Source organism: Dermatophagoides pteronyssinus, unplaced genomic scaffold, assembly GCF_027571235.1.
Source record: "Dermatophagoides pteronyssinus isolate colony J.1.1.1.1 unplaced genomic scaffold, Derpt_VIB-CSIC_2022.12 sq0002, whole genome shotgun sequence".
Taxonomy (NCBI): Eukaryota; Metazoa; Arthropoda; class Arachnida; order Sarcoptiformes; family Pyroglyphidae; genus Dermatophagoides; species Dermatophagoides pteronyssinus.
The window spans coordinates 589,690-613,626 of record NW_027461526.1 but is presented as its reverse complement, the minus strand read 5'-3'; the positions used below and the strand labels follow the sequence as shown (position 1 = coordinate 613,626).

Genomic DNA, 23,937 nt, shown 5'->3' with positions numbered 1-23,937 from the left:
ATACACACATGCCGGTCACAATTGATATGGTGATTTGAGCAGCTGCCAAATAAAAACTGATTGTTCATCATTGCATCTAAATTTTGAAGTTGTTTTTTTGTGTTTATTCATTTAATTACACCGCGAAAATTGGTTGACATCTAGAATACAAGAAAAAAAATCAAGATAAGGATGGCATCACATGCGGTACTTAAAGAACAATTAATCGAAATGGGATTTGAAGAGAATCTTATGTAAGTTATTTTTTAATATTTTGAAATTAAAATTTCATTCGATTAATTTTTTGTAGAAATGGGGCTTTAAAATTATTAAAAGAAAATGCAACATTAGAATCTGTAATCGAATCTATTGATAATGGAACAGCTGAAGAAGCGGTAAAAACATTGACTGAAAATGATCAAAAATCTGAATCAAAAGATAAAGCAGATGAAGGGAAAACGCCGGAAGAAATTGAAGCCAAAAAGAAAGCATATGCTGAAAAGATTAAACAGAGAAGAGCCGAAATGGATGAAAAAGAAAAAGAAGCCGAACGAATCAAAGAATTACAACGTCGTCGTGAGGGAAAAGATATGGGAAAAGTTCGTGATGAATTACAGCGTAAACAACAGGAAACTTATATAGAAAGTTTAAAACGTGAAAAAGATGAAGAAAAAGCAGCAAGAGATAAAATTCTTAAACAAATTGAGCTTGATAAAGCTGAACGTCGTGCCCGTGCACAAGGTATTCCGACGGGAGCGAATCCTTCAACGTCATCCGCAGTCATAACTCCTTCCAAACCGAGTCTTGTATCTACAGCTTCCAAAACAGGTAAAACTAAATTGGCAATTCGATTATTGGACGGTACTCAAGTGGTTGAAGAATTCGACGATAAAGAAGTACTTTCAGCCGTTCGGGCTTATATTGTAACTCAGAAGAATATCGATTTTAACATAACATTTACAATGCCTCTTCGACCACCATTCACTGAAGAAGATATGACCAAATCATTATTTGTACTTGGACTTTCTCCAAATGCTCGTTTACAAGTGGTCAAACGTACATCATAGAAGCTTTTTAATTGATATTTTTTAAAAAAATAAAGGTTTTCACCAATGCCCACATTTATTTCTAACTGTTGTTTCAATAAAATCTAAATGATTAGCATATAGTTTTGTTTCTCGATCTATGTCCATCCATCGAACATTTCTTGCATCATCACCGGCTTTCAATGATAATGAATTAAGCATGTCTCCTTGGTCATCATGGAAATTGACGGCAACTGTTTCAATCCATGCATTGTCCGTATTACGTGGATCATTGACATAACCTTTGAAAATTGTCTGTCCATGAGTGAAAAATTTTTTCAATCTATCATTCATTTTATCAAGTTCAGATGATGATAATTCCATAGAATTCAGACTTTCTTCGAAAAATTCTCTTTTCAACGTTTCAGGTACTGTTTCACCTGGATCAACCATTCCCTTTAAATATTCAACAAAATAAAACACGAATCAGATATCGATGCTATAGTGAAATTTATAAAATACCAACCCCTGGAATTGCCCATTCAAGAACATCTTTCCTTTGAATGGCAACAAATTGCATAATCGGTTTGCCACTTGACTTTATGTTTGATAATTTTGTTGGAATCATCACGTTTCCATCTGTAAATTCATGTTAGACAATTTTATAATCAAACTATGACAACAAACCTGGTTACAATTGGATCGGCAGCATGATTTGGTCCCCATCGTCCAAGAAGACCTCGCATCATAACACCTGTTCTACCGGTAGGATTTAAAGGAAAGCCATCTTTATCGATAGAATATTTGCCGCAATGACTTCGACGATCAATGTTTGCATCTAATTCATTCCATTTTGGATGAAAATTTACATCTTTAATATCTGGATCGGCCCATGGTTTTTGACCAAAATCGATAATTACCGGCACAGGTTTATAATCTTTCCATTCGATATTCCAATCTTTTAGTTTTGCTGAAACGGGAAATCTTTCAATAACTGCTTTACCTGTACGATAAAATTTAAAATCTAATAGCAAAAATAGTAAAAATAATAAGTTTTTGTTTAAAATTTTGAACATCTTACTTGTCATTTTGGAAATTTACGTACTTTGTGAGTTTTTTTTTCGATTTCATCATCATGCAACTTAAATCGAATAGTTAACGTCTGTTCAAATTGCATATATTTTTCATCACAATAAAACGATTGTGTTTATAATTAACTCTTTTTTTTGGCTCGGCAATCTTCAGTTACGCCAAACAAACGAATAATAATAACAAAAAAAAATATGAAGAAAAAGGTTAGTAAGATGTTCAATTTGAATCACTTAAGATTTCAATCAAAATTAATTATGAAAGGTTTTATTAATGGGTAAAAGTGGTTCGGGCAAAACCAGTATGCGATCGATAATATTTGCCAATTATATTGCCCGTGATACACGACGATTAGGTGCGACAAGTAAGTTTGTCCATCAGTTTTTTTTTGTTGGAAAACAACTTATAATTTTTAAATCAATTTTAGTTGATGTCGAACATTCACATGTTCGATTTCTTGGCAATCTTGTTCTCAATATTTGGGATTGTGGTGGTCAGGAAGCATTCATGGAAAATTATTTTGCATCACAACGTGAGGTATATAACATTAGTAATAGAAAAAATGATGAATCAAATATAAATTTTTCTTTTTTTAAATGATTATCATGAAAGAATATTTTCAAAAATGTTGAAGTTTTAATCTACTTATTTGATGTTGAATCAAGAGAAATCGAAAAAGATGTTCGATATTATCAAAATTGTTTGGAAGGAATAATGGAATATTCGAATAATACCAAAGTATTTTGTTTGATACATAAAATGGATCTTATTCCGGATGATCAACGTGATATTGTAATTAAATTTTGATAAGATTTATTTTTGAGGATGATCATATTAATGAACCTTTTTTTTTGTGAATAGATATTCAAAGATCGTGAAATATATCTGAAAAAAATGTCTCAACCACTTGAATGTATTTGCTTTCGTACTTCGATTTGGGATGAAACATTATATCAAGCTTGGTCAGCTATTGTTTATTCATTAGTACCAAACGTTGAAGATCTTGAAAATCAATTACGAATTTTTGCCGATATAATCGAAGCCGATGAAGTATTATTATTTGAAAGGGCTACATTTTTGGTCATTTGTTATTGTGAACGACGTCGACATGCTGATGTTAATGTATGTTTTGTTTATTGGATAAAATTCATTTGATTAATTTATGGCAATAATAATTTTTTTTTAAATAGAGATTTGAAAAAGTTTCAAACATAATTAAACAATTTAAATTAAGCTGTAGCAAATCGACTGCACAATTTCAATCGATGGAGGTGAAAAATTCCAAATTTTCTGCATTCATCGATGAATTTACACCCAATACATATGTGATGGTTATTATGTCGGATCCATCGATTCGTAAGTATCTTTAAAAATAAAACTATTTCATATTATTAATCAATTCTAATTTATCAGCATCGGAAGCAACATTGACCAATATAAAAAATTCAAGAAAACATTTTGAAAAATTGGAAGGTGTTAAACATTTATCATCACAATCGACCAGTACTACTTATAGTAATCATTAAATTTTGATTTTTGTATAATATTTATATGATGATTATAATATTTTTGTTTTTTTTGTCAAAAATAAAAATTCCATAAATGGAATCATAAATGTAATTGAATAAAAAAATATTAATTACTGAAAATGAATGAAAACAAAGATGAAACACAATATCAATGTTCCATAGGGGTTCTAAACAATAGAAACATTCATTTTTAGAAGAAAACAAAAAGAAATGAAAAATGACAATTAATTTCATTTCTTTTGTTTTATTCATTCTTAACGATGATTTAAAAAAAAATTTCGCTTTGTTGAACAATTTTTTGTCTTTGATTCTAGCCATCCAGAAAAAACAACAATGTCATCAACGGATGAAAATTACTAACCAAAAAACATTACATATGATGAATCGATGAACAATATATATTTGGCTAATTGCCTAAAACACTATAGTAGAGTAAATTAAGTCATTTTATTTGTAACAAATCATTATATGATTCTACTGGAAGTAAATAATCACAATAATAATCATAATAAATATTGTTTTCGTTTTTTGTTTGTTTGTTTTGTTTTGTTTATGAAATAAACAAAATATACAAGCGTAAATCATATTAATTTATTTATGTTTTTTCGCTTTAAAAAACTATTATCATCTTCATAATCATCATCATCAAGATGATCGTTATCATTAAATTTCATAAATAATTTTTTTTTTTGATCAAACGCTTTAAATGTTCAAATTCAAACAGTGTAATGAAAATGATAAAAATCATCATTGTTAATCGATGCATGATAAGGGGAAAGGTATAGGGGAATGTATACGATCATCATCATTATGATCATTTTGCTATATATGTTATACTAGTCATAATAAAACACTTTAAGCTCGAATGAATCTGTTTGTATGAAACTTTTTAAACATTTAGAATCTCCAATTCCAAGAGAGATAGAGAGAGAGATAGAGAAATCGTTTAAAGGTTTTGGGTCTTTACCATCCCGTTAGATTTATTTATTTTTTTGTGTTCGTATTTCATATGAAACAATATATAACCGAGATGTTCACTTTATGTTTGACGCATCTATGATTTTTATTCGAATGTTGTGTGATCCATCCATTATCCAACAATGAATAACACACACACACACACAACAATATCCATTAGATGTATTTGAAGCTAATATTTTTGTGATTCATGATGACATTATTTCATCTATAGAAGATATGTTCCAAAAAAAACAACAACAACATATGAATAATGAAATTTATGAGGTGTGTATACATGGTTGACATGTTTTTTTTCTGGTGAAAGGCAATGAAAAATTCAAACGAATCATTCTTATGAATTGTCATTTGAAACACTTCAAACATTAACTTTTGTTTGTTTTTTATTTATTTGTTTGTTTGTTGTTTGATATATGTAGTTGCATAATGGCGATGATGATGATGATGATAATATGATCATCATTGTATCAACAACATTATCCAACGGCTAATGTTGATGCAATGATGTTGTTGTCATCAGGCAATCCTTTTTCCTGTGTGAAAAGAAACGAAAGTGCCAACTTCTTTTTCCATATAGTGTAAATGGTTGTTGTATGTCCATTCGGAAAATTTTTGTCTTCTTTTACCATGATCTTTGTTTTTTAGCTAATTTTTTCATCAAATTCATTCAACGGACATTTACAGATATTCTATTACGATGACAATTTACGCTCAAGTGGTTTCGGTTAATTTTTTTGGCGTCTTTCAGTTGTTGTTGGCTTTTAAGTGGCCTGGTTGACAAAATGAAGGAAAAAGACCATTTCTTATTGAAATGATGATGATGATCACTTTTTCAAAGTAAGAGCAGGAGAGGAAAAAGTTTTCATAATGGACGAATTGAAAAATTTTTCAAAAAAAAAAAAAAATTTAAAAATTTAAAATCTTTTACAAGACCATTGAATAGATGTCATTTCGAATGTGCTCTATTTACTTTATATAAAAATAATCATATCATACCATTTCGGAAAAAAATATCTTTCCAACATCATCATCATCATCATCAGTAGCACATTGATGATGTTAAATTCTGATTGATAACTTTAGCTCGAATAAACTTGGAACAACGATGAACAACAACAACATTATCGTTCAGCTTTCATTGCGCTTTTTTCATCCAAAAAAAAAACATTTATCGACAAATTCGGAAAATTGAATTGAATTCATCCGATTCATGAAATCAAACTCAAATTCAATTCGATCGTCACAAGTATTTTTTTTTTGCCGAAAAAATTCAATTTGAACGATTTAAATGTCAAATGTTTTTTTTTGGGGGGGGATAAGAGACAGAGAGAAAAACGAAAACAAAATCAAATTAAATTCATAAAGCTCCTATGACCTTGTCACCATACATGTTCAACCAATGAATTATGGTCTTAATTTAATTTAATTTAAACAAGAATAAAAAAAATGAAAATAGAACATTTGTATTGGGCAAAATTTTCTGTTTTTTTTTCTTCATTGATTAACCTCATCATCAGTTAAAATAATTACCTTTTTTGAATAAAATACCTCGAAGGGTGAAAAAAGTAAATAGAATTAATAATAATTTGAGGCAAAGAAACAAAAAAATAACATGTTTCAGTGGGGTTATTCAAACAACATTATTATTTCCTTTTTTTTCATTTTGGTTTGTTGTTGATTATTCTTATGGATAAAATTGACAATCCAATTAATATTGATAGAGAGAGGGAAAAGAGAAATGAATCAAACTTGTTTCAACCAAGTTTTTTTTCGTATATTCTGTATATTCTGTATAGAGTGGTATTTACTTAAACAATTTTATTCATTACGAAAATTTCTAAGATGATGATGATCATCATGCAAAACAAAAAATAATGAATTCAAAACATGAATTGATTGAATTGTTATATCATTATTTACACAATTCATAATTGACCAAAAATAATAAATATTTGAAAAGAGTCTATTCTGAAACTCCTTTTTACACACACATAAGTTATTATGTAACCAAACAATATTTCATTGTATGTTTGTTTTTTTTCGATGAGAAAAAACCAATTCTTTCTTTTTTTATTCATTTGAAAAATGAATAAAAATGTTTTTTGTTGTTGTTTGCTTGCTTGCTGGCTAGCCTAGAATCGTATACATGATCCATATTAAACTCAATTGTGTACGTGTTTTTTGTATTAATATCGAAAAAAAATGAAAATTGTTGTTATCCAAATGATTATCATAGATTGTTGTTGTTTGAATTCTATCATGCGAATTTTTTCTTGGTTCATCAATAAATTGTTTACATACTTGTTTATTACAATATATATTCTATACTTTTATTATTTACGGGTAACAAACAAACAAACTAACCAAAAAAAAACCGAAAATTGTTTATTTGGTTAATAGAATTTCATTTTTTTGTTTGTTGTTTCAGGAATAATCTTAATTGAATGATATCGATGGGTAATAATTTATTATCGATGGTTTATTTTTTTTCCCCCGCTAATATATTCTCGATTCTTAAATTCTTCTATGATTATCTCATATGATGATGGAGTTGGTTTTCAGATCCGGAATATTGAAGATTGAATTAATCTTTCGCTTTTCCTGGTTGTGTTTGTATAAAGAGAAATAAGGAATTTACAGTATACACGAAAATTGCCGATGGCCATTTTAATTTGGTTTGTTTTCGCTCTTTCTCTTTTTCAATACAATGGATTGGATGCTTCCGCTGTTCAACATCAAATTCATTAAATTGTTTACCAAATAAATTTCAATTTTCGAATTGAATTGTTGTTGGTTTTTTTCCATGTTCAATACGTTTTGTAAAAAAAACATTCAATTCAATTCATTACAAGAACAGAAAAAAAAATCAAACAAAGAATTTTCTTTTTCGATTCAGGAAAAAAATGATAAAATTAAATTCCATCATTTTTTTGGAAAATGAATGGAAAGAATAAAACTTGAAATTTTTGAGTGAAAAAAAAAATTTTTGACTAATCAACTCAACCAACATTTTTGGCATGTACTGACTGACTGAATACAGTGTATCAAGCATAAATGTTTGTTTTTTTGTTTTGGTTCGTTTAAGTAAAATGTTATAATTGATTATATTTTACGTTGCTTATTATCATCATCATTGATCAACACATTAACGGGTTATAATATCATCTGTTATTAAAATAATATTCTCTCTCTCTGTGTTCAACGATAGCAGGAAAACAAAACGAAAAAATGTGATTCATAAATCTAGATGTGAATGTTGCAGAATAGAATCATTTATTAGATTCAACACTTTTTTGTTCTTTTCTTTACTTTTATTTTTGTGAGAATAGATGATTATCATCATCAGGCAGGCATTCTCTCCCCTATCCTATTTTTCACTAATGTTTGTAAATGTGAATTAATTAAATCATCATCAACATCATCATGAATGATGATATCCAACATACTTGATGCAAATTAAAAGATGCTTTTAGCTAGATTACAATTACAATTCAATAAATTCATGTTGTAAAATGATTCTTTTTTCAAATTTGGCAACTGCAAAATGAGAACAAAATTGAAATTTAAACAAAAAACCAAAATGAATGAATGAATGAATAAAGATTTGATTTGATTCGTTTCACAATTTATATTTGATATTTGTGTTAAATCAATGATAATGATCCATAACAAATATCGATATTTTTTTTCATAATCATGATCATCATTGTCGATAATGTAATTTTTATCATCATTATTCATTGCTACATTCGAATAGCACATTCATAAATATCATGGATCATTTCTTCAAATGAAATCAGAAAATGTATTTCAACAACAAAAAAAAAACATTAAAAGAAAAAATATTATTAACAAGAACACTTTAAGAACATTTTAGATAAAAGTAACGATTGTTCGAAGATATTTGATTGAATTCAATCATCGACCGAAAAAAAAGGAGACAGAAAAAGAACACATTTAGTCTAAGTGATCCATGATGATGATGATGATGATGATGATGATTATGATGTATGGATCGATATTGATTTAACTTTACTTTTTTCGTTTTTGAAAATTACAAATTTCATTGGAAATTTTACAGTTCTCTTGTTTGTCGGAATTGTCATTAAATTTTTTATGGTTACTTTTAGCCAACAAGAACCAAAAAAAATGTCGCAAATGACTTGAACCATTTTGTCTTTTAGGATTTTTTTTTATACTTTGCATCATCATCATCCATAATGAATTACGAATTAATGTTAAGTCTCTCAAATTTTTTTTTTCATTCCGAACCAGAAACAAAAAACTTTAGTCTAATTAGGTGCGTATATTTTTCTTTGAATTCAAAAAAAACGAAATGAAATGAATTAGGCTGATATCATATTGTGATTAAATGAGCCATTTAATTCTATTCGAGCGAAATAAAAAGAGATGATGATGAAAGTCAAGCAAAAAACAAAACAAAAAAAGATGCGTAATCATAGTGATGGATAATGAATCTTTTTTTTGCGTATTCCTGAATCAAGAATATTTGTCTGGTATCTGTCTGTATAGTAATGTCATACTAAGTATTTACAGATTCTTGGATTCTTCATTTGAATGGTGATGATGATCATGATCATTATATACAGGGCGTTTGATAAGTCCCTGATGAGTTTTTTTCGATATCATTCAAAAGTATGAGGATATTAGGTATGATGTTTATGGTGAATTTATAGGGAATTTATTAAGGTTTTGTTGAGTTATCATCAAAATTTTCCATCGATGATACTTTTGATGAAAACGATTTTTCCGAATCAATGTCTAAAATTTTCATCAACGCAATGGCATTTTCTCTATGGAGGCAATAGCCATATTTTCCAATGGAGTGTATGCTATGATCGCGTTCGAATTTCTGTTATGCTGTTGTGCTAAGTGAAAATTGTGTTGAATGACCTAACTTGTGATTTTTCTGAATTCATGGATCATCCCGAAGAATCAAAACTTGGAAAATCAAAATTACCAACTTAACCAAAAAAAAAAAAAAAATTATCAATACCATATTATCGTCAGCCATTTTTAAAATAATCTTGTCATTGTTATTTTATTGTCGTTATCATATCATTGTTATTTTTGTTATAACCATATCATTGTTATCTTTTTCTTATTATTGTTATCCCTTTTCATTATTCATATATAATAATTCAATAATTCATATTCAATAATAAATAAATATTAATAATAAATAAATATTAATAATAAATAAATATTAATATTAATAGGAGCATAACTCCAAATTTTATTTATCTTATAAGATTTATCCTATAGGATATATCTTAGAAGATATTTATCTTAAAAAACAACGAAACTTTATTCAATACAATAAATCAGTCGAAATATATAGATATAATTCTCATATTAAAGAGCATTTGAGTTGCTGGAGGGTGAATAACGAAGAACAGACGAGCTGGTTTGAGTAACCATTGAAATGGAAGGAAATATTTTTGTCGTTGTTTGGGAAAATATTTGTGTTTGTAATCTTTCGATACTTGTATACTTTCCTTTAAATAAATAAAGTAAATTGTTTTTCAATTAAAGAGCATGGCAAAAGAAACAATTACAAATCATCGAATAATCTGACCATTTCATCATGGTCAAAATTATCCTTTTACATCAACAAGGATACTCTCGCATGTTCTTTTATTGTTTGTTGTTTATCATATATATAAATAAATCTTATCTTTAGATTCTATACACAAAATGATACATTTTCAAACAATAACAAAAACACATTTCAAAGAATTGAAGATTGATTTTTGTTTTTGCAAAACAAAATGATAGCACATGTCATAACAAAATAAACAATCAATCAAGCTAAACAAAAGAAAAGAAAAGACAATCGGTAAAGAGGTTGAATTTTGTAGAAAAATTTTCAAAAATTGAAAAAATTCTTCATATGAAAACAATTCCATGAGGAAAAGATCAAAATTTCACCATAAACACAGTAAAATGTTATGAAAAACCGTTGTAACATTCAATTTAAAAAATTCTACAATCGATGACCAACAATCTATTTGGTTTTACTTGTGGTCAAATGTTTTTCATATCCAAATTCAAATACATTCAAATGTTTATTATGAATTTTCATATGGCCATCAAATTTTATAAAAAATTTGTTTATCACATTGTTTGTATTTTCATTACTTTACGTATTTTCATTTACTTTTGTATTTTCATAGAACAGTGCAAACATCCCATTGGATGACGCACTCCTTTCAAATAAAAAAAAATTATATAAATTATATAAATTATCACTTGACAAATTCATATTATTTAAAGCAACAATCTAACCATCTACCGCAGAATGGTATCAATGACAAGATTATTTTAAAAATGGCTGACGATAATATGGTATTGATAATTTTTTTTTTTTTTTTGGTTAAGTTGGTAATTTTGATTTTCCAAGTTTTGATTCTTCGGGATGATCCATGAATTCAGAAAAATCACAATTTTGATCATTCAACACAATTTTCACATAGCTCAACAACATAACAGAAATTCGAACGCGATCATAGCATACACTCCATTGGAAAGTATGGCTATTGCCTCCATAGAGAAAATGCCATTGCGTTGATGAAAATTTTAGACATTGATTCGGAAAAATCGTTTTCATCAAAAGTATCATCGATGGAAAATTTTGATGATAACTCAAAAACCTTAATAAATTCCCTATAAATTCACCATAAACATCATATCTTATATCCTCATACTTTTGAATGATATCGAAAAAAACTCATCAGGGACTTATCAAACGCCCTGTAGTTGAATGAATGAATCTAAAACAAATATGTTAATTTAACATTAATTTGTTTTTTATTAATTTAATAATAATTTTTTGTATTTTGGTTGGAAAATTCTTCGAGATAAGTGCATGTGTGTGTGTATAACCGACCGACCGAACGAATGACTGACTTACTGACTGACAGATTGGATTTCATTTTTGTTTGTGTTCCGAAAAAAAAACTGTAAAACAGTAAACATTGAATGCGCTGATGAATTACGTTTGAACGTAAATTTGAAAAACATTTTCTTTCTTTTCTAGCCAATCAGAATAACGAATGGGTGGGACTAAAACAACAACTGAACTGAAATAAAAATGATGTTAAACATTTTTACGATATGATGATGATGATGATGACTATATACACACACATTGTGTGTATTCTATACGATATGCCTTTTTATTTCGTATTAATTTGGCGGGCGGGTAAAAGTATATCATTATATAGCGAATAGTGTGATAAATTCATTTCGATTGTTTTTGTTTTGGTTGATTATCACAGAATTTGGTTTTAGAAATAAAAAATAGATCCTAATAGAATTTCTTATAGCCAATATTTTTTCTCTTAGCTACTTATTGTATTCTTTGTTTTTTTTACATTGAATAATGGACAGAAAATTATCAGATAAAATACTTGAATCATTTCAATTTCTGATCATTCACATGCACACACACATACATCGTTTATGATTTATTTTGTTTGATTTTAAAATGATTGTACGAAAAAAATTCATCTAAGTCTATTAATGATAATTAATTTGGACAAAAATTTTCAAAAACAAGATAATATTATTCATTGAATCATTTTGGAAGCCTTTATCATCATCAAAATGTCTTCACCATTATCATCAGAATCAACACCATGGTCATCCATTTATTCATTACCATTATTTTCTGCAGCCGCAGCTGCTACTGCTGCTACACACAATCATTATCCTCATCATAATCATAATACTAATCATCCAAATCATGATCATCATACAAATATTAATCCTTTGAATTTATATACAAAATTTAATTTTGATTCAATGGTTGAAAGATTTCATGAACTTCAACAACAATTAATTAATCATCATAGACCACCACCACCACCACCACCATCAGCAACAACAACAGAATTACCATTTCATCGTTTTATTGATTCTGAAGTGTTAACAACAAGAAATACAATGGATAAACTATGCACTCCAATAATTCCAAGTAATTCTTCAGTTTTTGTTATTAAAAATGGTAAAGAAATTATTGATGATGATCATCAATTTGGTAAGCATCATTTTTTGTTTTGTTTTGTTGTGAACAACTCATTTCAATGAAGAAAAAAAATGTTACAATTAATTAATCAATGAATGAAGAGAGAAAGTTTTTTTTTCGTGAATGAATTCTCTATTTCCGGATAAAAACAATGAACAAACAAACAAACCAAATCAAATAACAATATGAAAAACATCAACAATGTAAAACATTTGAAGAAAAAAGTTTAGTCCACTGAATACACTAAATACAATGTAAACATTTGTGGTGGTAAATTCTCTTGTGAAATCTATTCATTTCATACACAAAACACACACACACACACACACGATTCAAGAAACATGACAACAATATTGAATTATAGTCGATTACAAATAAAACTTTTGTTTTGCGGAAAATAACAAAGAGCTGTACATGTCAATTAATTAGATTAGAAATTCGGAGAAAAACTGACATCATTTTTATAATTAAAAATATTGATTATAGAATTTTATAATGAAAATATAATTTTGATTTGATTTTGTTTTTGTTTTAATTTAGTTAAAAATGAATCCTCTGATCATAAACAACAACAATCAGATGAAGATGATTTGAATAATTTGCAACAAATAAAATGTGAATCACCATTAATTAATGAAATTGATGTCGATTCGGATCAAATAGAATTGAAAAATTCAAATTCACAATCAATTCATTCACACAATACAATAGATTTGATTGGTAATCATCAACATAATCATCGTGTACAATCACCAGCATCTTTATCATTACGTTTAGCAGCGGCTGCAGCAGCTGCTGCTGCTGCATCGGCACATCATCATCACCATTCACAGCATCATCAACATCATCATTCATTGATAAATGGAACAGCAACAACGTCAACGACGGCGACGACAACGACTGGAACATTGGTCAATCATCAACACAGTGGTACTAATGGTAATAATAAAATTAAACAACGAAGATCGCGTACGAATTTTACATTAGAACAATTAAATGAATTGGAACGATTATTTGATGAAACACATTATCCGGATGCATTTATGCGCGAAGAATTATCGCAACGATTAGGTCTTTCGGAAGCACGTGTTCAGGTATGTTATTTTTAAAAATAAACTTTTTTTGAAATCAAATCCGATTCAAATTAACCATTCGGATTGAAATTAAATATGACAATGATTTGTTTCAAACCATTTTCAATAATCTTGATTTTTGATTTAAAAATGATACAAACCACTATTTCAATTACGATAAACGAACAACCAGAAACAATAGCTTGTTCAACAATAACAAAAAATGTCCCCAAAGAAAACATTATCACTAATATCAGTTGACAATCTGATCTATAATTTAATAAAATAATTTAGAAGATTGACCAATACTTTTTAATCGTAGAAATGAATATGTCAAACATCAACAACAATAACAACAAAAAAAAATCTAAGAGAAGAAAAACAATCTCGACGTTTTGTAGAAAAACCATTTAGGTTTTTTTTAGGAAAAAAAGAATTATTGCTATCAATTTTGATTATTGCAGAAAGCCACATTTACTTTTATTGGTCATTTTACAATTCAATTTCAATTATATAATTGTTGACAAAATGTGTTGACAATCTTTTTTTTTGTTTCAATTTCTTTGCATTGAAAATAAATTGAAACAAATCACTTTGGATGTGTAATCCAAATTGTCAAATTGAATTAGGATATTTTATCTGAAAACTGTATTGTCATTGATGATCATGATCATCATCATAATGAATATTAATCTATTTCATTTTTTTCTCTGACCATTGTTACAACAAAACAAAAAAAAATTCATTTTTTATTCTTCATTTAAATCGATTCATTAATCATTGGATTTTTGTTTTCCTCGAAGTTAAAATTTCAATTATAAAGTCAAGAAAATTAAAATTTAAAACTTTTTCAACAACAAAATTTTCAACTAAATCACAATATATCGAGATAATTAAATTAATTAGGATAGAAATTTATTGAACCAAAATCTTTCAATGCTGATGATATTTGAATAGAGTCTATTGTTTTATGATTCTCTTCATTTTTTGTTGTTGGTTGTTGGTTGGTTGTTGCCATATTAATTAAAATGGATGATGATTGTTGTCCCGTCAAAACAAAATAAAACAAAACAAACAAACATCTATTAATCTTTTTGGGCAACAAAAAAAATATTCATTGGTCGATCAGATTTTGTTCATAATGTTTTATGGAAAGAATGAATGAATGAAAAAAATTATTTATATCAGTTTGTATTGTGTGTTAATGAATTAATTCAATGATGATAATGATAATCAAATTGATGAACCCCAAACATTTAAAATGAAAATGAAAATGAACGGTCGGATCTAATGATATGATGCAAACAAAACAACCCCAAATGACACACAGTGAGAGAGAATGGGAGAAATCAACCACTTAAGAGGATTGCTTTCTAATGACTTGTTTTCTGTTTCTGTTATTGTTGTTATTTGGTGTGTAAATTACATTTAGATTCATAGATCTATCGTATCTGATGTTCAATGTATTTCCATTCATTTTCATTTTACATCCCATCTATATTCATTGACGTAAATGATATAATCCATCTTTTTGTTGTTGTTGTTGTCATTCATTCAGTCTCACTTGCTTTTTTTGGATGTCAATAAATAAAATTTATAATTTTTTTTTATCCCTCACTTTTTCAATGATTTTTTTTGCTCTGATAATAACGGGAAGAAAAAGAATCGACCACATTATCATCATTCATTCATTGTTGTCATTGTCATGATGATATGTTTTAATTTAATTATTTTAATCCAAAAAATAAAAACCGATCGATTTGATTTGGCAAATCGATTTGAACGCACTTTTTCAGATTCTTTTTTTTCCCTTCTCTTTTCACAATTCATTTTATTCATTGGTTCGGACAGCAACAACACCGAATTCGTTCCATATTGTAACAATTTTGCTCAATTTTTTATTCTATTCAATGATAGAATTATGTTTCCTTCTGTCACAATCTAATTATATTCGATGAATTTTTTGTTTTGTTTTGTTTGTTTGTTTGTCTCTCGTTGATAAAATCCATTGAGATTTTTCGTATGATAATAATAATAATAATGATTATTATTATTATCAATCAAGATCATCATTGATCAACAACAATGATCCTTGGGGATCGATTCTATTTTATCATTTTTTTGTTTTGTTTTTGTTTTTGCATCAATTTCGGAAAATACTCTCTTGAATGATAATTTCTTTTTTCTCACACTGTATATATCACAAAAAAATGCACTTATCATTATGATCAACAACAACAAAAAAAAAGTTTGTTATGATATAATGGTTTGTTTGTTTTGTCATTTTGTCAGGTTTGGTTCCAGAATCGTCGTGCTAAATGCCGTAAACATGAAAGTCAAATACAGAAAAGTAAGTAGTGTATCTCTATTATGATGATAATGCATTAAATTTAATGATAATCATCATATTACAATCATTCGATCAATCATTCAATTAATTCAATTCAGATATTTAATTCAATCATTGATGTTTATTTTTATTTTTGGTGGGGTTTATTCATTTCAGATACCATAATGATGAGTCCACATAGTATTACTGGTGGTGGTTCAATTTCGGAACAATCACGTGCAACTATCAATAACTACCTCATGAATAATAATAATAATTCAATTGCTGCAGCTAATACTACTACCGGTTTAAATATTCATTATGGACTATCAAAATCACATACATCGCAATCACAATCATCATCATTATCATTATCACCATCTATTATTAATCCATCAAATACAGCTGCAATGATTGAATTTGATAGAAATTATCGATCAAATCATAACCACCATCCTCATCATCATCATCAACAGCTAGGATTATTGACATCGACACCATCATCGATATTACAATCACATCCAAGTGCAATACAAACTTCAACAATAACGCCTATTTCCACAACCGTAGCATCGATTGGCAATAATGTTCATATTGGTGGCCAACCATCATTATCAACATCATTCAATATGGCACATTATATGCCTTATCTAAGTCATCCAATTAATCTTTTACAACATTATGCAGCATTAGCAGCTGCAGCATCATCATCATCATCATCAACATCATCATTACCATTTACTTGTAATTCATTGTTTAATAATGGCAATTCTTCTTCATCCGTATCATCATCATCACCTAGCGTACATTTATTTGGATCATCACCATCATCATCATCTTCATCAGGATTTGGTCTTTCATTTAGAGTGCCTATGACAACAATTGCAACATCTTCACCAACAACAACGACAACGACAGCAACGATAAAAACGAACATTGATGAACAAACAGAATCAGAAATATTTACCCGAAAAAGTCATACTGAAAAAGAATCATTTAGTCCCATTGAAAAAGATCGGTTGAAAATCGATCATGAAGATTCAAAAGCTTGATTTATTATTAATTTCTCATTATTTGATCTCAATTTGATTTCAGAAAAAAATGTACACACTATACGATTAAAATTTGTAATAGACAATCAGAAAAATTTTCAATCAATGGAATTTTTTTTTGTTTGTTTTAAATTTATAAATCAACAGTAAACGTCTAATATGTTATTATGAATACAAAATTGAAATAAAAGATACATTCATTCTTTTATTTTTTTTTTGAATATCTTGGATAAATATAATTTTATGGAAATAAAGAAAAAAAATATAAGTTACAACAATGTTCATTCTGCTTGTTTTGTGTGTCTGCACAAGACTAGATTATTATGGAAATTGATGGAAAAAAAACAACCACTCAATGAAATAAAGCATTGATAAATAATTGATTGATCTTTATTGATCTTTTTTGATTTTTTGGGCCGTTAATCGATAGATGATTGAATCACGACCTGGGTCGATATTCCACATTGAAACGGATATGATGAATACAGCCAATATGAATAATATTGATGCAGCAGCGATTGTAATGAATGTTGTATGAAAATTACGATCATATTCATGTGCTAAATTCACTTTACGAGTAGCCTTTTCACCATTTTTACCCTGGCGAATGTAAAAAAAAGAAAAAGAATGGAAAAATATTAAAATGACATCATTTATGCATTTAGATATGATCATTGTTAAATTCATGATGGATGGTTAAAATTGTTTTCATTGTGTTTTTGATCGAATGGATATTTTCCCAATGGAGCAATTCGTCATCGTTGACGAATGAGAATATGAATTTGACATATGAATTCAAAATGATGAAAAAAACTTTTATCAACTTACCGCTTGACGAATAGACCGTTCTAAAATTGGATTGATTTTCATCATAAATTGATAACATCAATGTATTGCTTCCGAACAAATCTTTTAGATGATTAATAATCTAAAAGGATGTGATTGAGTAAATTATAAAATTTGAAAATGCAATTATAAATCACCTTTGAAATCCTGTCTACAACATTAGCATCGTTTTTGTTGGAAAACATCTCATACCATAGAAAAACTGGTCGATCTTCGCTTTTCATCTTTTGATTAAAAATCAGAATTTTGTATAATTAGTTACATGAACATATTAAAATTTTATAATTGTTACCTTGCTCAAATGTTTTTCCAATGAATCCAATTGCGATATGAGATCAGTTTTTTCGTTCTGATTAGACAACCGAATGAAATCTGTTTGCATATTATTTGTAGTTTTTGCCATCATTTCTTTGGTCATATGGTATTGTTCGCCCAAATCGGAATCCTGCTCAAAAACATACTCAAATGAGAACCTAAAATCATTCCATTAATTAATAATGGCTTACAATATTTATTGGAAATGTATGAACAGCAATTGATTGAACTGAAACAGGCATATGGAATACAACGATATTTTTCGGAATATTTTTGGCAATGTTTTTATACCCATAAAATCCGTTCCAATTTGGTTTCTAAATAAAGAAAATTTTAATTTTCAATATAAATAATAGTAATTAAAATTACTTTGGTCGTATAGCCAAGACATTGACTTAATAATGATGAAAATTCTGTGCTTGATAACGAATCAGTTGTATTACGAAATATTAATGAATCGGGTAAATTCAGAATTTCAACATTCGATGATGATGAAATTGTTATAAATGAGAATATCACTGTTGAAAAAAAAACAATTGTTAAAATCTTAGATTCTTATATTGGAAAAAAATTACCTAATAAGATGTATCGATACATGGTTAGTGTTTTTTTTACATAAATAAAATCGAACAATCTAATTAAGAAAAACTCATTGATGCCGAAAAAAAAGAATCCAAAAATTGTCAATAAAGCTGGGCGTTTGGAAAAAACCTGTACTCCTTGTGACTGTTCATAAATGGCGTGTCAATTGGAGAAAATTTCACGGGAAAAATCTGGAAATTTTATTCGAATCAAATTCGAATCATTCAGGAAATTCGAACGTTAAAATTATCATTTTTTTTATTTAAGTGCACATAAATAAACAAAAAAAAACAGTACAATATCTATGTTAAGTATATCAAGAATCATTACAAAATATATTATTTTAGCAACATGATTATCATGATCAAATGACAGTTTAATGGTTATTATCAATCACTAATATTATTGAAGGCCGTAGAAAAAAATGTAAAATTTCCTGTTTTTTTTCAGTTTCATTGTGATGAAACAAATTTAAAAGATTTCCAATAGTTAAATATCATTGATTTTATAAAGATTCTGAGCAAATCAGATCTAAAAACAAAGGCATTTCGAGTGTGTAAATAATCAATGGTTTCTTTCCATTTTTTTTGGTCATTTTTTATGATTTTAATCGAATATTAATGAATTAAGCTGGAATTGTTGATACAGCACCATATGCATCACCCGATGATTGTACTGTTCCAGCTCGCTCGCTATTATCTGATTCTTGTGTTTCCATTGTTGGTGGTGGTTCCGAACGTGTACGAACATACATAACCGATGCAACAATGAATACGATAAATGAAGCCAAAAAAAATAGACAACCACCGATCAATAATATAACGCCAAGTATTTGTGCAAATGATACTCTTTCGTGATCATATTTATCTTGATTCTTTTTCTGTTCAACATATGTCATCAACATAACACCCGATAACAATACAATCATGCCCAAAAATAATGTAGCAAGAAAATAATTACATAACGTTACAATATAACGGTATCTTGGATCTTGTGTAAGTAATTGTTGACGAAATAACGGCATTTTCGATCGATTCTTCGTTTGTTTTTAATCTTTCTAAAATTTTCAAATAAAATTGAATTATTTCATTTTCTTTGTAGAAAAAAAAACAATTGAATTACATACCTGGATCGTTGGATGCGTTGATTGAAAGCGTATTAAATAACCATAACAACAACAACAACAAAAACAATGATCAAAAACATGCGAATGTTAGCAGCATGTTTATGGACAATAATGATGTTTGATGGCTAAATATATATCCGAGAAAATGAAAGATGAGGCAGAGGTTCAAACTTATGTGCGTGTATCATTTATTAGTTTATGAAATGATGATTCTTCTAATGCTTACAAGTTGTTACGAAATAATCGACTGGAACAACATATACTAAATCTGTTAGTTTTTTTCTGGAAAAATTGATGTAGCCTAAAAATGTTTCATACGTTTTTTTCGATGAGATACACACCCTGTATAAAATCAAAGCAATCTACCTGTGCTATATGTTTGGCAAATTTTATTCATAACGCCTGTTAATAATTGATCAAATTAAACAGGAAAAAAATTTGAAATAAGAGCGCCTAAATGGTGAATTCTGCATTGAAAAGAAACAAAATCTTTGGAATTTTTTTTCTATTCATTCGAAATTCCGTATGAACAGACAGTTTAAAACATAAAATATTCAACAAAAAAAACAAGGATTAAATTTAGGCAACATGAAAAAAAACTATGATAGTGGTTGATAATTTATATAATTAGAACATATGAATCGGTTTTTTGTTGCCATTGAAAATGTATGAAAAAAAAATAAGAAAGGAATTCAATGTCGATGTCATTGCCAACAATGTTTTGTGCATTTTTTCTTTGCATATCTGTTATGGTTGGTGGTTAAGTGTAACAGAATGATGATCATCATCATCAAATAAAACTAAACATCATTGTCCGGATCTGACAAATTAATATTCACTAACATTATGAAAATTTTATTATTAGTTTGTTTTTACATTTCAATCATTCGACCAAAATTTTAATAAAAGAAAAACATTGATTTTCGAATTAAAATGGTCAAAACATTGATCGTTGATACGACAGCTGCACATTTGAAAAAAAGTAAACGAAGACAACGACAAAATTTTTTCTATAAAATTTCATGTAATAATTTCTTTTAAAATGGATTAATTTTTAAAAAATTTATTGATTTTGTTTTCTTTTGTTACATAGGTCTAATCTACATAATAATTGTCATCATATTAATGATGTTTCTTATTACACGTGCATTTAAATATAAATTTGATGAAAAATATTCAAAATGTCATCAATCCTATTGGATCGATACAGTCATATCAATTTTAACAATGATTATTATTGTTATTGCATCCGGTATTATAATGGCATCATCGAATTTTGTTTTTGCTAAACCACCACCACCAATCGAACGATTACAATCGGTAAATCCAACCGAAGATTTTATTCGTCGTAATAGTTCAGTCGATCCTAATCGTATAAATTCGGAAGTAAAAATCACTAAAAATCCATCAGTTGGTTCAGATTGTTGGCTAACAGCCGTTCGTAATGAAGCATATGAAAATCAACGTCGAAAATCATCATCATCATATAATCCAAATCTTTTGCATGTTTAATCAATTTTTTTAAATAGTTATTTTTATTCGAATATATTTAACGTTACAAAGTTTTTTTTTGATAATAAACAAAATTTCGAAACAAAATAATGATAACAAAATTGATTGATATTATTCTTATTTTTTTTTACATTAACAATTCAACAACGATAATAGCGACATTCAAATCACCCCAAAAAATTTAAGTTGGCAATATGACAGCAATTACATTGAACACATACATTGCTTGAAGATTGGCTTGTATGTTGTTGATAATTATAATTTAGATGTGGGTTGATCAAGAAAGCGGAAAAAAATAGGAAAAAGAAAATAAAAACTCAATTCGCACGCAAATACAATGAGTTACAATAATCAAGTTGATTAAATGTTGACAACATAAGGATGGATGCTATAACGACCAATAATAATAATGTTGATGACGATCAGCAATCAAAATTTAATTCTCATCATCGAAGTATTTCCATTGTTTTCATCGTATTTGGTATGATTTTTTTTTATTTGATTCTTTTTTTTGGATTTATATGGAATGACTGAATCATCATCTTTTTTTTCATATCGATAGTGATAATATTTTTCTTATTGATCATAATATTGATCATTTCATATGCATTATTATTCCATACAATTGCAAAAGATTCTGATCAACTAGATGATTATATTCGTCATTATCTACGAAATTGGCCAAGTATAATTATACAAATATTAACGTTTATGGCATTATCATCTGCTTGTTTATTGGCTACATTTGCTGTTTATCTATTACGTGATCAATTTAAATGTCGACCATTATTGAATTGTAACAATTGTTATGAAGAACAAACAACGACCACAATAATAAATGTTGATAAAAATTGTGATGATACAATCACAAGAAGTTCTACTAAACCGATTGATGAAAGGGGTACGATTGCCGTTAGCATTGATAAACAAATAACTATACATTGAATACATTTCATTTCTATACTTTTCCATTCTTCTAGTTTTTTTTGATTCTTTTTTTAGTGTAAAATTTTTTTATCAATAATAATAATATTTTTTAAAATAATAATAAAAAATGACTAATTTAAAAAAAAATTATCAAAAGGTCAATACTTTGATCAATGATGATGGTCCATTATGATTCGATTGTTGTTGTTTTGGTTGATATCGATAATTTAATGATAATGGATTTATTATTCTTTGTGATCGATAATGATTTTGTCGTCGACGACGTTTTTGTTTACTGTAACCATGAATTAAACAGATTAATACGGCCAATATCATTATCACACCACATGTAATGATCAACATTCGTATGAATGAAATTGATGATAATCTTATCGGACTATATGATGATGATGATGATGATGACCATGAAAAAGATTTATTAGCTGTCTTTGTTGTATTCATCATTACGATTATAATCATTAACAATAAATATAATAATAATGAACTGATTGATATGGCCAAAAAAATTATGAATATCAATAAGGCTATTTATAGATTGAATGTCGATAAAATGACAAACAAAATTTGAAATGAATGGATTCATTAATCATTTTTGATTTGATTAGATTAGACTTACGTTCTAGGCAGTTTCGTAGTTTAAGAATAAACATGATCATTACTGATCAAATGGATTGGAATTTTTGTTTTTTATCAATTTTGTAAATTTTGATTAAAATTTGAAAAAAAACATTTGGCCAATTTTAATTATTGGCTCACAAATAAACAAACAAACACATCATACAGAAAAAAAAACAATAACAAAATATTCCGTACAATAACCTCGATTCGAGCATGACCATTATTATTATTATCCGTGTAAATGAATTATTCTGATGTTTCGATTATATAGAAATAGACCGAATAGTAGAGATGAATAATATCCATGTATAAAATGGATGCAATCGAACGTTAACCGAAATAAAGGCCAAATGGGAAAACATTTTTTTTTGTTTATCCATTTCCGTTGTTTTTGTTGTGTTACTGTCATTGTGTTTTATGAATTTATCTTCGAAAATTTGCTTGAACGAGATAAAAATTTATAGTCCATGTGAAATGACACCAAAAAATAAAAATAAAAATAAAATTACAGCAATGTTTACTGTATTCAATGATTCAAACATTAACCAACATTATCAAGATGTGGTTTGAATTGGCAATTATCAAATCACACTCATTCAAGATACCAGGAAAAAAAACAAAAACAAAGAATAGTGAAAAGGAGAGAGAGAGAAGTGAAAATGTCAAAAATACATTACTTATGACTAATTATTAGATTTGAATTTGTCGTATGGTTCATTCTCTATTTTTTTCGAATAATCTATGTCCATTGTAGTTGTTTTGTTGGGCGTTTTTTCGGTATCATGGTTACCTTAATGATATTCTATACTGAACACACATAGGTAAACATTTTTGTTGACCATCAAAAGAAAAAAAAATTCTTATATATAATATGTTACTATGTCTG

The 23,937-nt window shown here is 27.8% G+C and overlaps 9 protein-coding genes across 9 annotated transcripts; 5 read left to right on the top strand and 4 right to left on the bottom strand.

The window, feature by feature from the left end:
- Nucleotides 1-24: 24 nt before the first annotated feature.
- On the top strand, nt 25-1,104 carry LOC113797447 (UBX domain-containing protein 1-like). Its single transcript, XM_075824665.1, has 2 exons — nt 25-233; nt 290-1,104. Exons 1-2 carry the CDS (start codon nt 172-174, stop codon nt 1,044-1,046), a joined length of 819 nt encoding a protein of 272 aa, XP_075680780.1. The 5' UTR covers nt 25-171; the 3' UTR covers nt 1,047-1,104.
- On the bottom strand, nt 1,062-2,133 carry LOC113797451 (ADP-ribose pyrophosphatase, mitochondrial). The gene is given in 5 exon segments (XM_027347825.2): nt 1,062-1,460; nt 1,531-1,599; nt 1,601-1,643; nt 1,692-2,028; nt 2,086-2,133. Coding segments are annotated over 5 exon segments (831 nt in total). The 5' UTR covers nt 2,093-2,133; the 3' UTR covers nt 1,062-1,085.
- Nucleotides 2,134-2,140: 7 nt separating this feature from the next.
- Nucleotides 2,141-4,155, top strand: LOC113797449 (ras-related GTP-binding protein A-like). The gene is made up of 7 exons (XM_027347822.2): nt 2,141-2,299; nt 2,358-2,457; nt 2,521-2,630; nt 2,706-2,885; nt 2,955-3,215; nt 3,284-3,449; nt 3,507-4,155. The coding sequence occupies exons 1-7, from the start codon at nt 2,288-2,290 to the stop codon at nt 3,617-3,619; spliced, it is 942 nt and encodes a 313-aa protein (XP_027203623.2). The 5' UTR covers nt 2,141-2,287; the 3' UTR covers nt 3,620-4,155.
- Nucleotides 4,156-12,061: 7,906 nt separating this feature from the next.
- On the top strand, nt 12,062-17,353 carry LOC113797437 (uncharacterized). Its single transcript, XM_075824495.1, has 4 exons — nt 12,062-12,662; nt 13,191-13,744; nt 16,016-16,073; nt 16,230-17,353. Exons 1-4 carry the CDS (start codon nt 12,230-12,232, stop codon nt 17,102-17,104), a joined length of 1,920 nt encoding a protein of 639 aa, XP_075680610.1. The 5' UTR covers nt 12,062-12,229; the 3' UTR covers nt 17,105-17,353.
- Nucleotides 17,354-17,493: 140 nt separating this feature from the next.
- Nucleotides 17,494-18,997, bottom strand: LOC113797353 (uncharacterized). The gene is made up of 7 exons (XM_027347712.2): nt 18,841-18,997; nt 18,635-18,783; nt 18,457-18,582; nt 18,243-18,395; nt 18,088-18,174; nt 17,933-18,032; nt 17,494-17,704 (listed from the first exon to the last, which is right to left on the bottom strand). Exons 1-7 carry the CDS (start codon nt 18,860-18,862, stop codon nt 17,700-17,702), a joined length of 642 nt encoding a protein of 213 aa, XP_027203513.2. The 5' UTR covers nt 18,863-18,997; the 3' UTR covers nt 17,494-17,699.
- Nucleotides 18,998-19,428: 431 nt separating this feature from the next.
- LOC113797356 (uncharacterized) lies at nt 19,429-20,109 on the bottom strand. The gene is made up of 2 exons (XM_027347716.2): nt 19,974-20,109; nt 19,429-19,904 (listed from the first exon to the last, which is right to left on the bottom strand). Exon 2 carries the CDS (start codon nt 19,869-19,871, stop codon nt 19,473-19,475), a length of 399 nt encoding a protein of 132 aa, XP_027203517.1. The 5' UTR covers nt 19,872-19,904; nt 19,974-20,109; the 3' UTR covers nt 19,429-19,472.
- Nucleotides 20,110-20,644: 535 nt separating this feature from the next.
- On the top strand, nt 20,645-21,575 carry LOC113797354 (uncharacterized). Its single transcript, XM_027347714.2, has 2 exons — nt 20,645-20,997; nt 21,067-21,575. Exons 1-2 carry the CDS (start codon nt 20,907-20,909, stop codon nt 21,483-21,485), a joined length of 510 nt encoding a protein of 169 aa, XP_027203515.1. The 5' UTR covers nt 20,645-20,906; the 3' UTR covers nt 21,486-21,575.
- LOC113797438 (uncharacterized) lies at nt 21,005-23,201 on the bottom strand. Its single transcript, XM_027347811.2, has 2 exons — nt 23,050-23,201; nt 21,005-22,957 (listed from the first exon to the last, which is right to left on the bottom strand). Exons 1-2 carry the CDS (start codon nt 23,087-23,089, stop codon nt 22,563-22,565), a joined length of 435 nt encoding a protein of 144 aa, XP_027203612.1. The 5' UTR covers nt 23,090-23,201; the 3' UTR covers nt 21,005-22,562.
- Nucleotides 21,642-22,430, top strand: LOC113797355 (uncharacterized). The gene is made up of 2 exons (XM_027347715.2): nt 21,642-21,966; nt 22,048-22,430. The coding sequence occupies exons 1-2, from the start codon at nt 21,867-21,869 to the stop codon at nt 22,428-22,430; spliced, it is 483 nt and encodes a 160-aa protein (XP_027203516.2). The 5' UTR covers nt 21,642-21,866.
- Nucleotides 23,202-23,937: the final 736 nt, after the last annotated feature.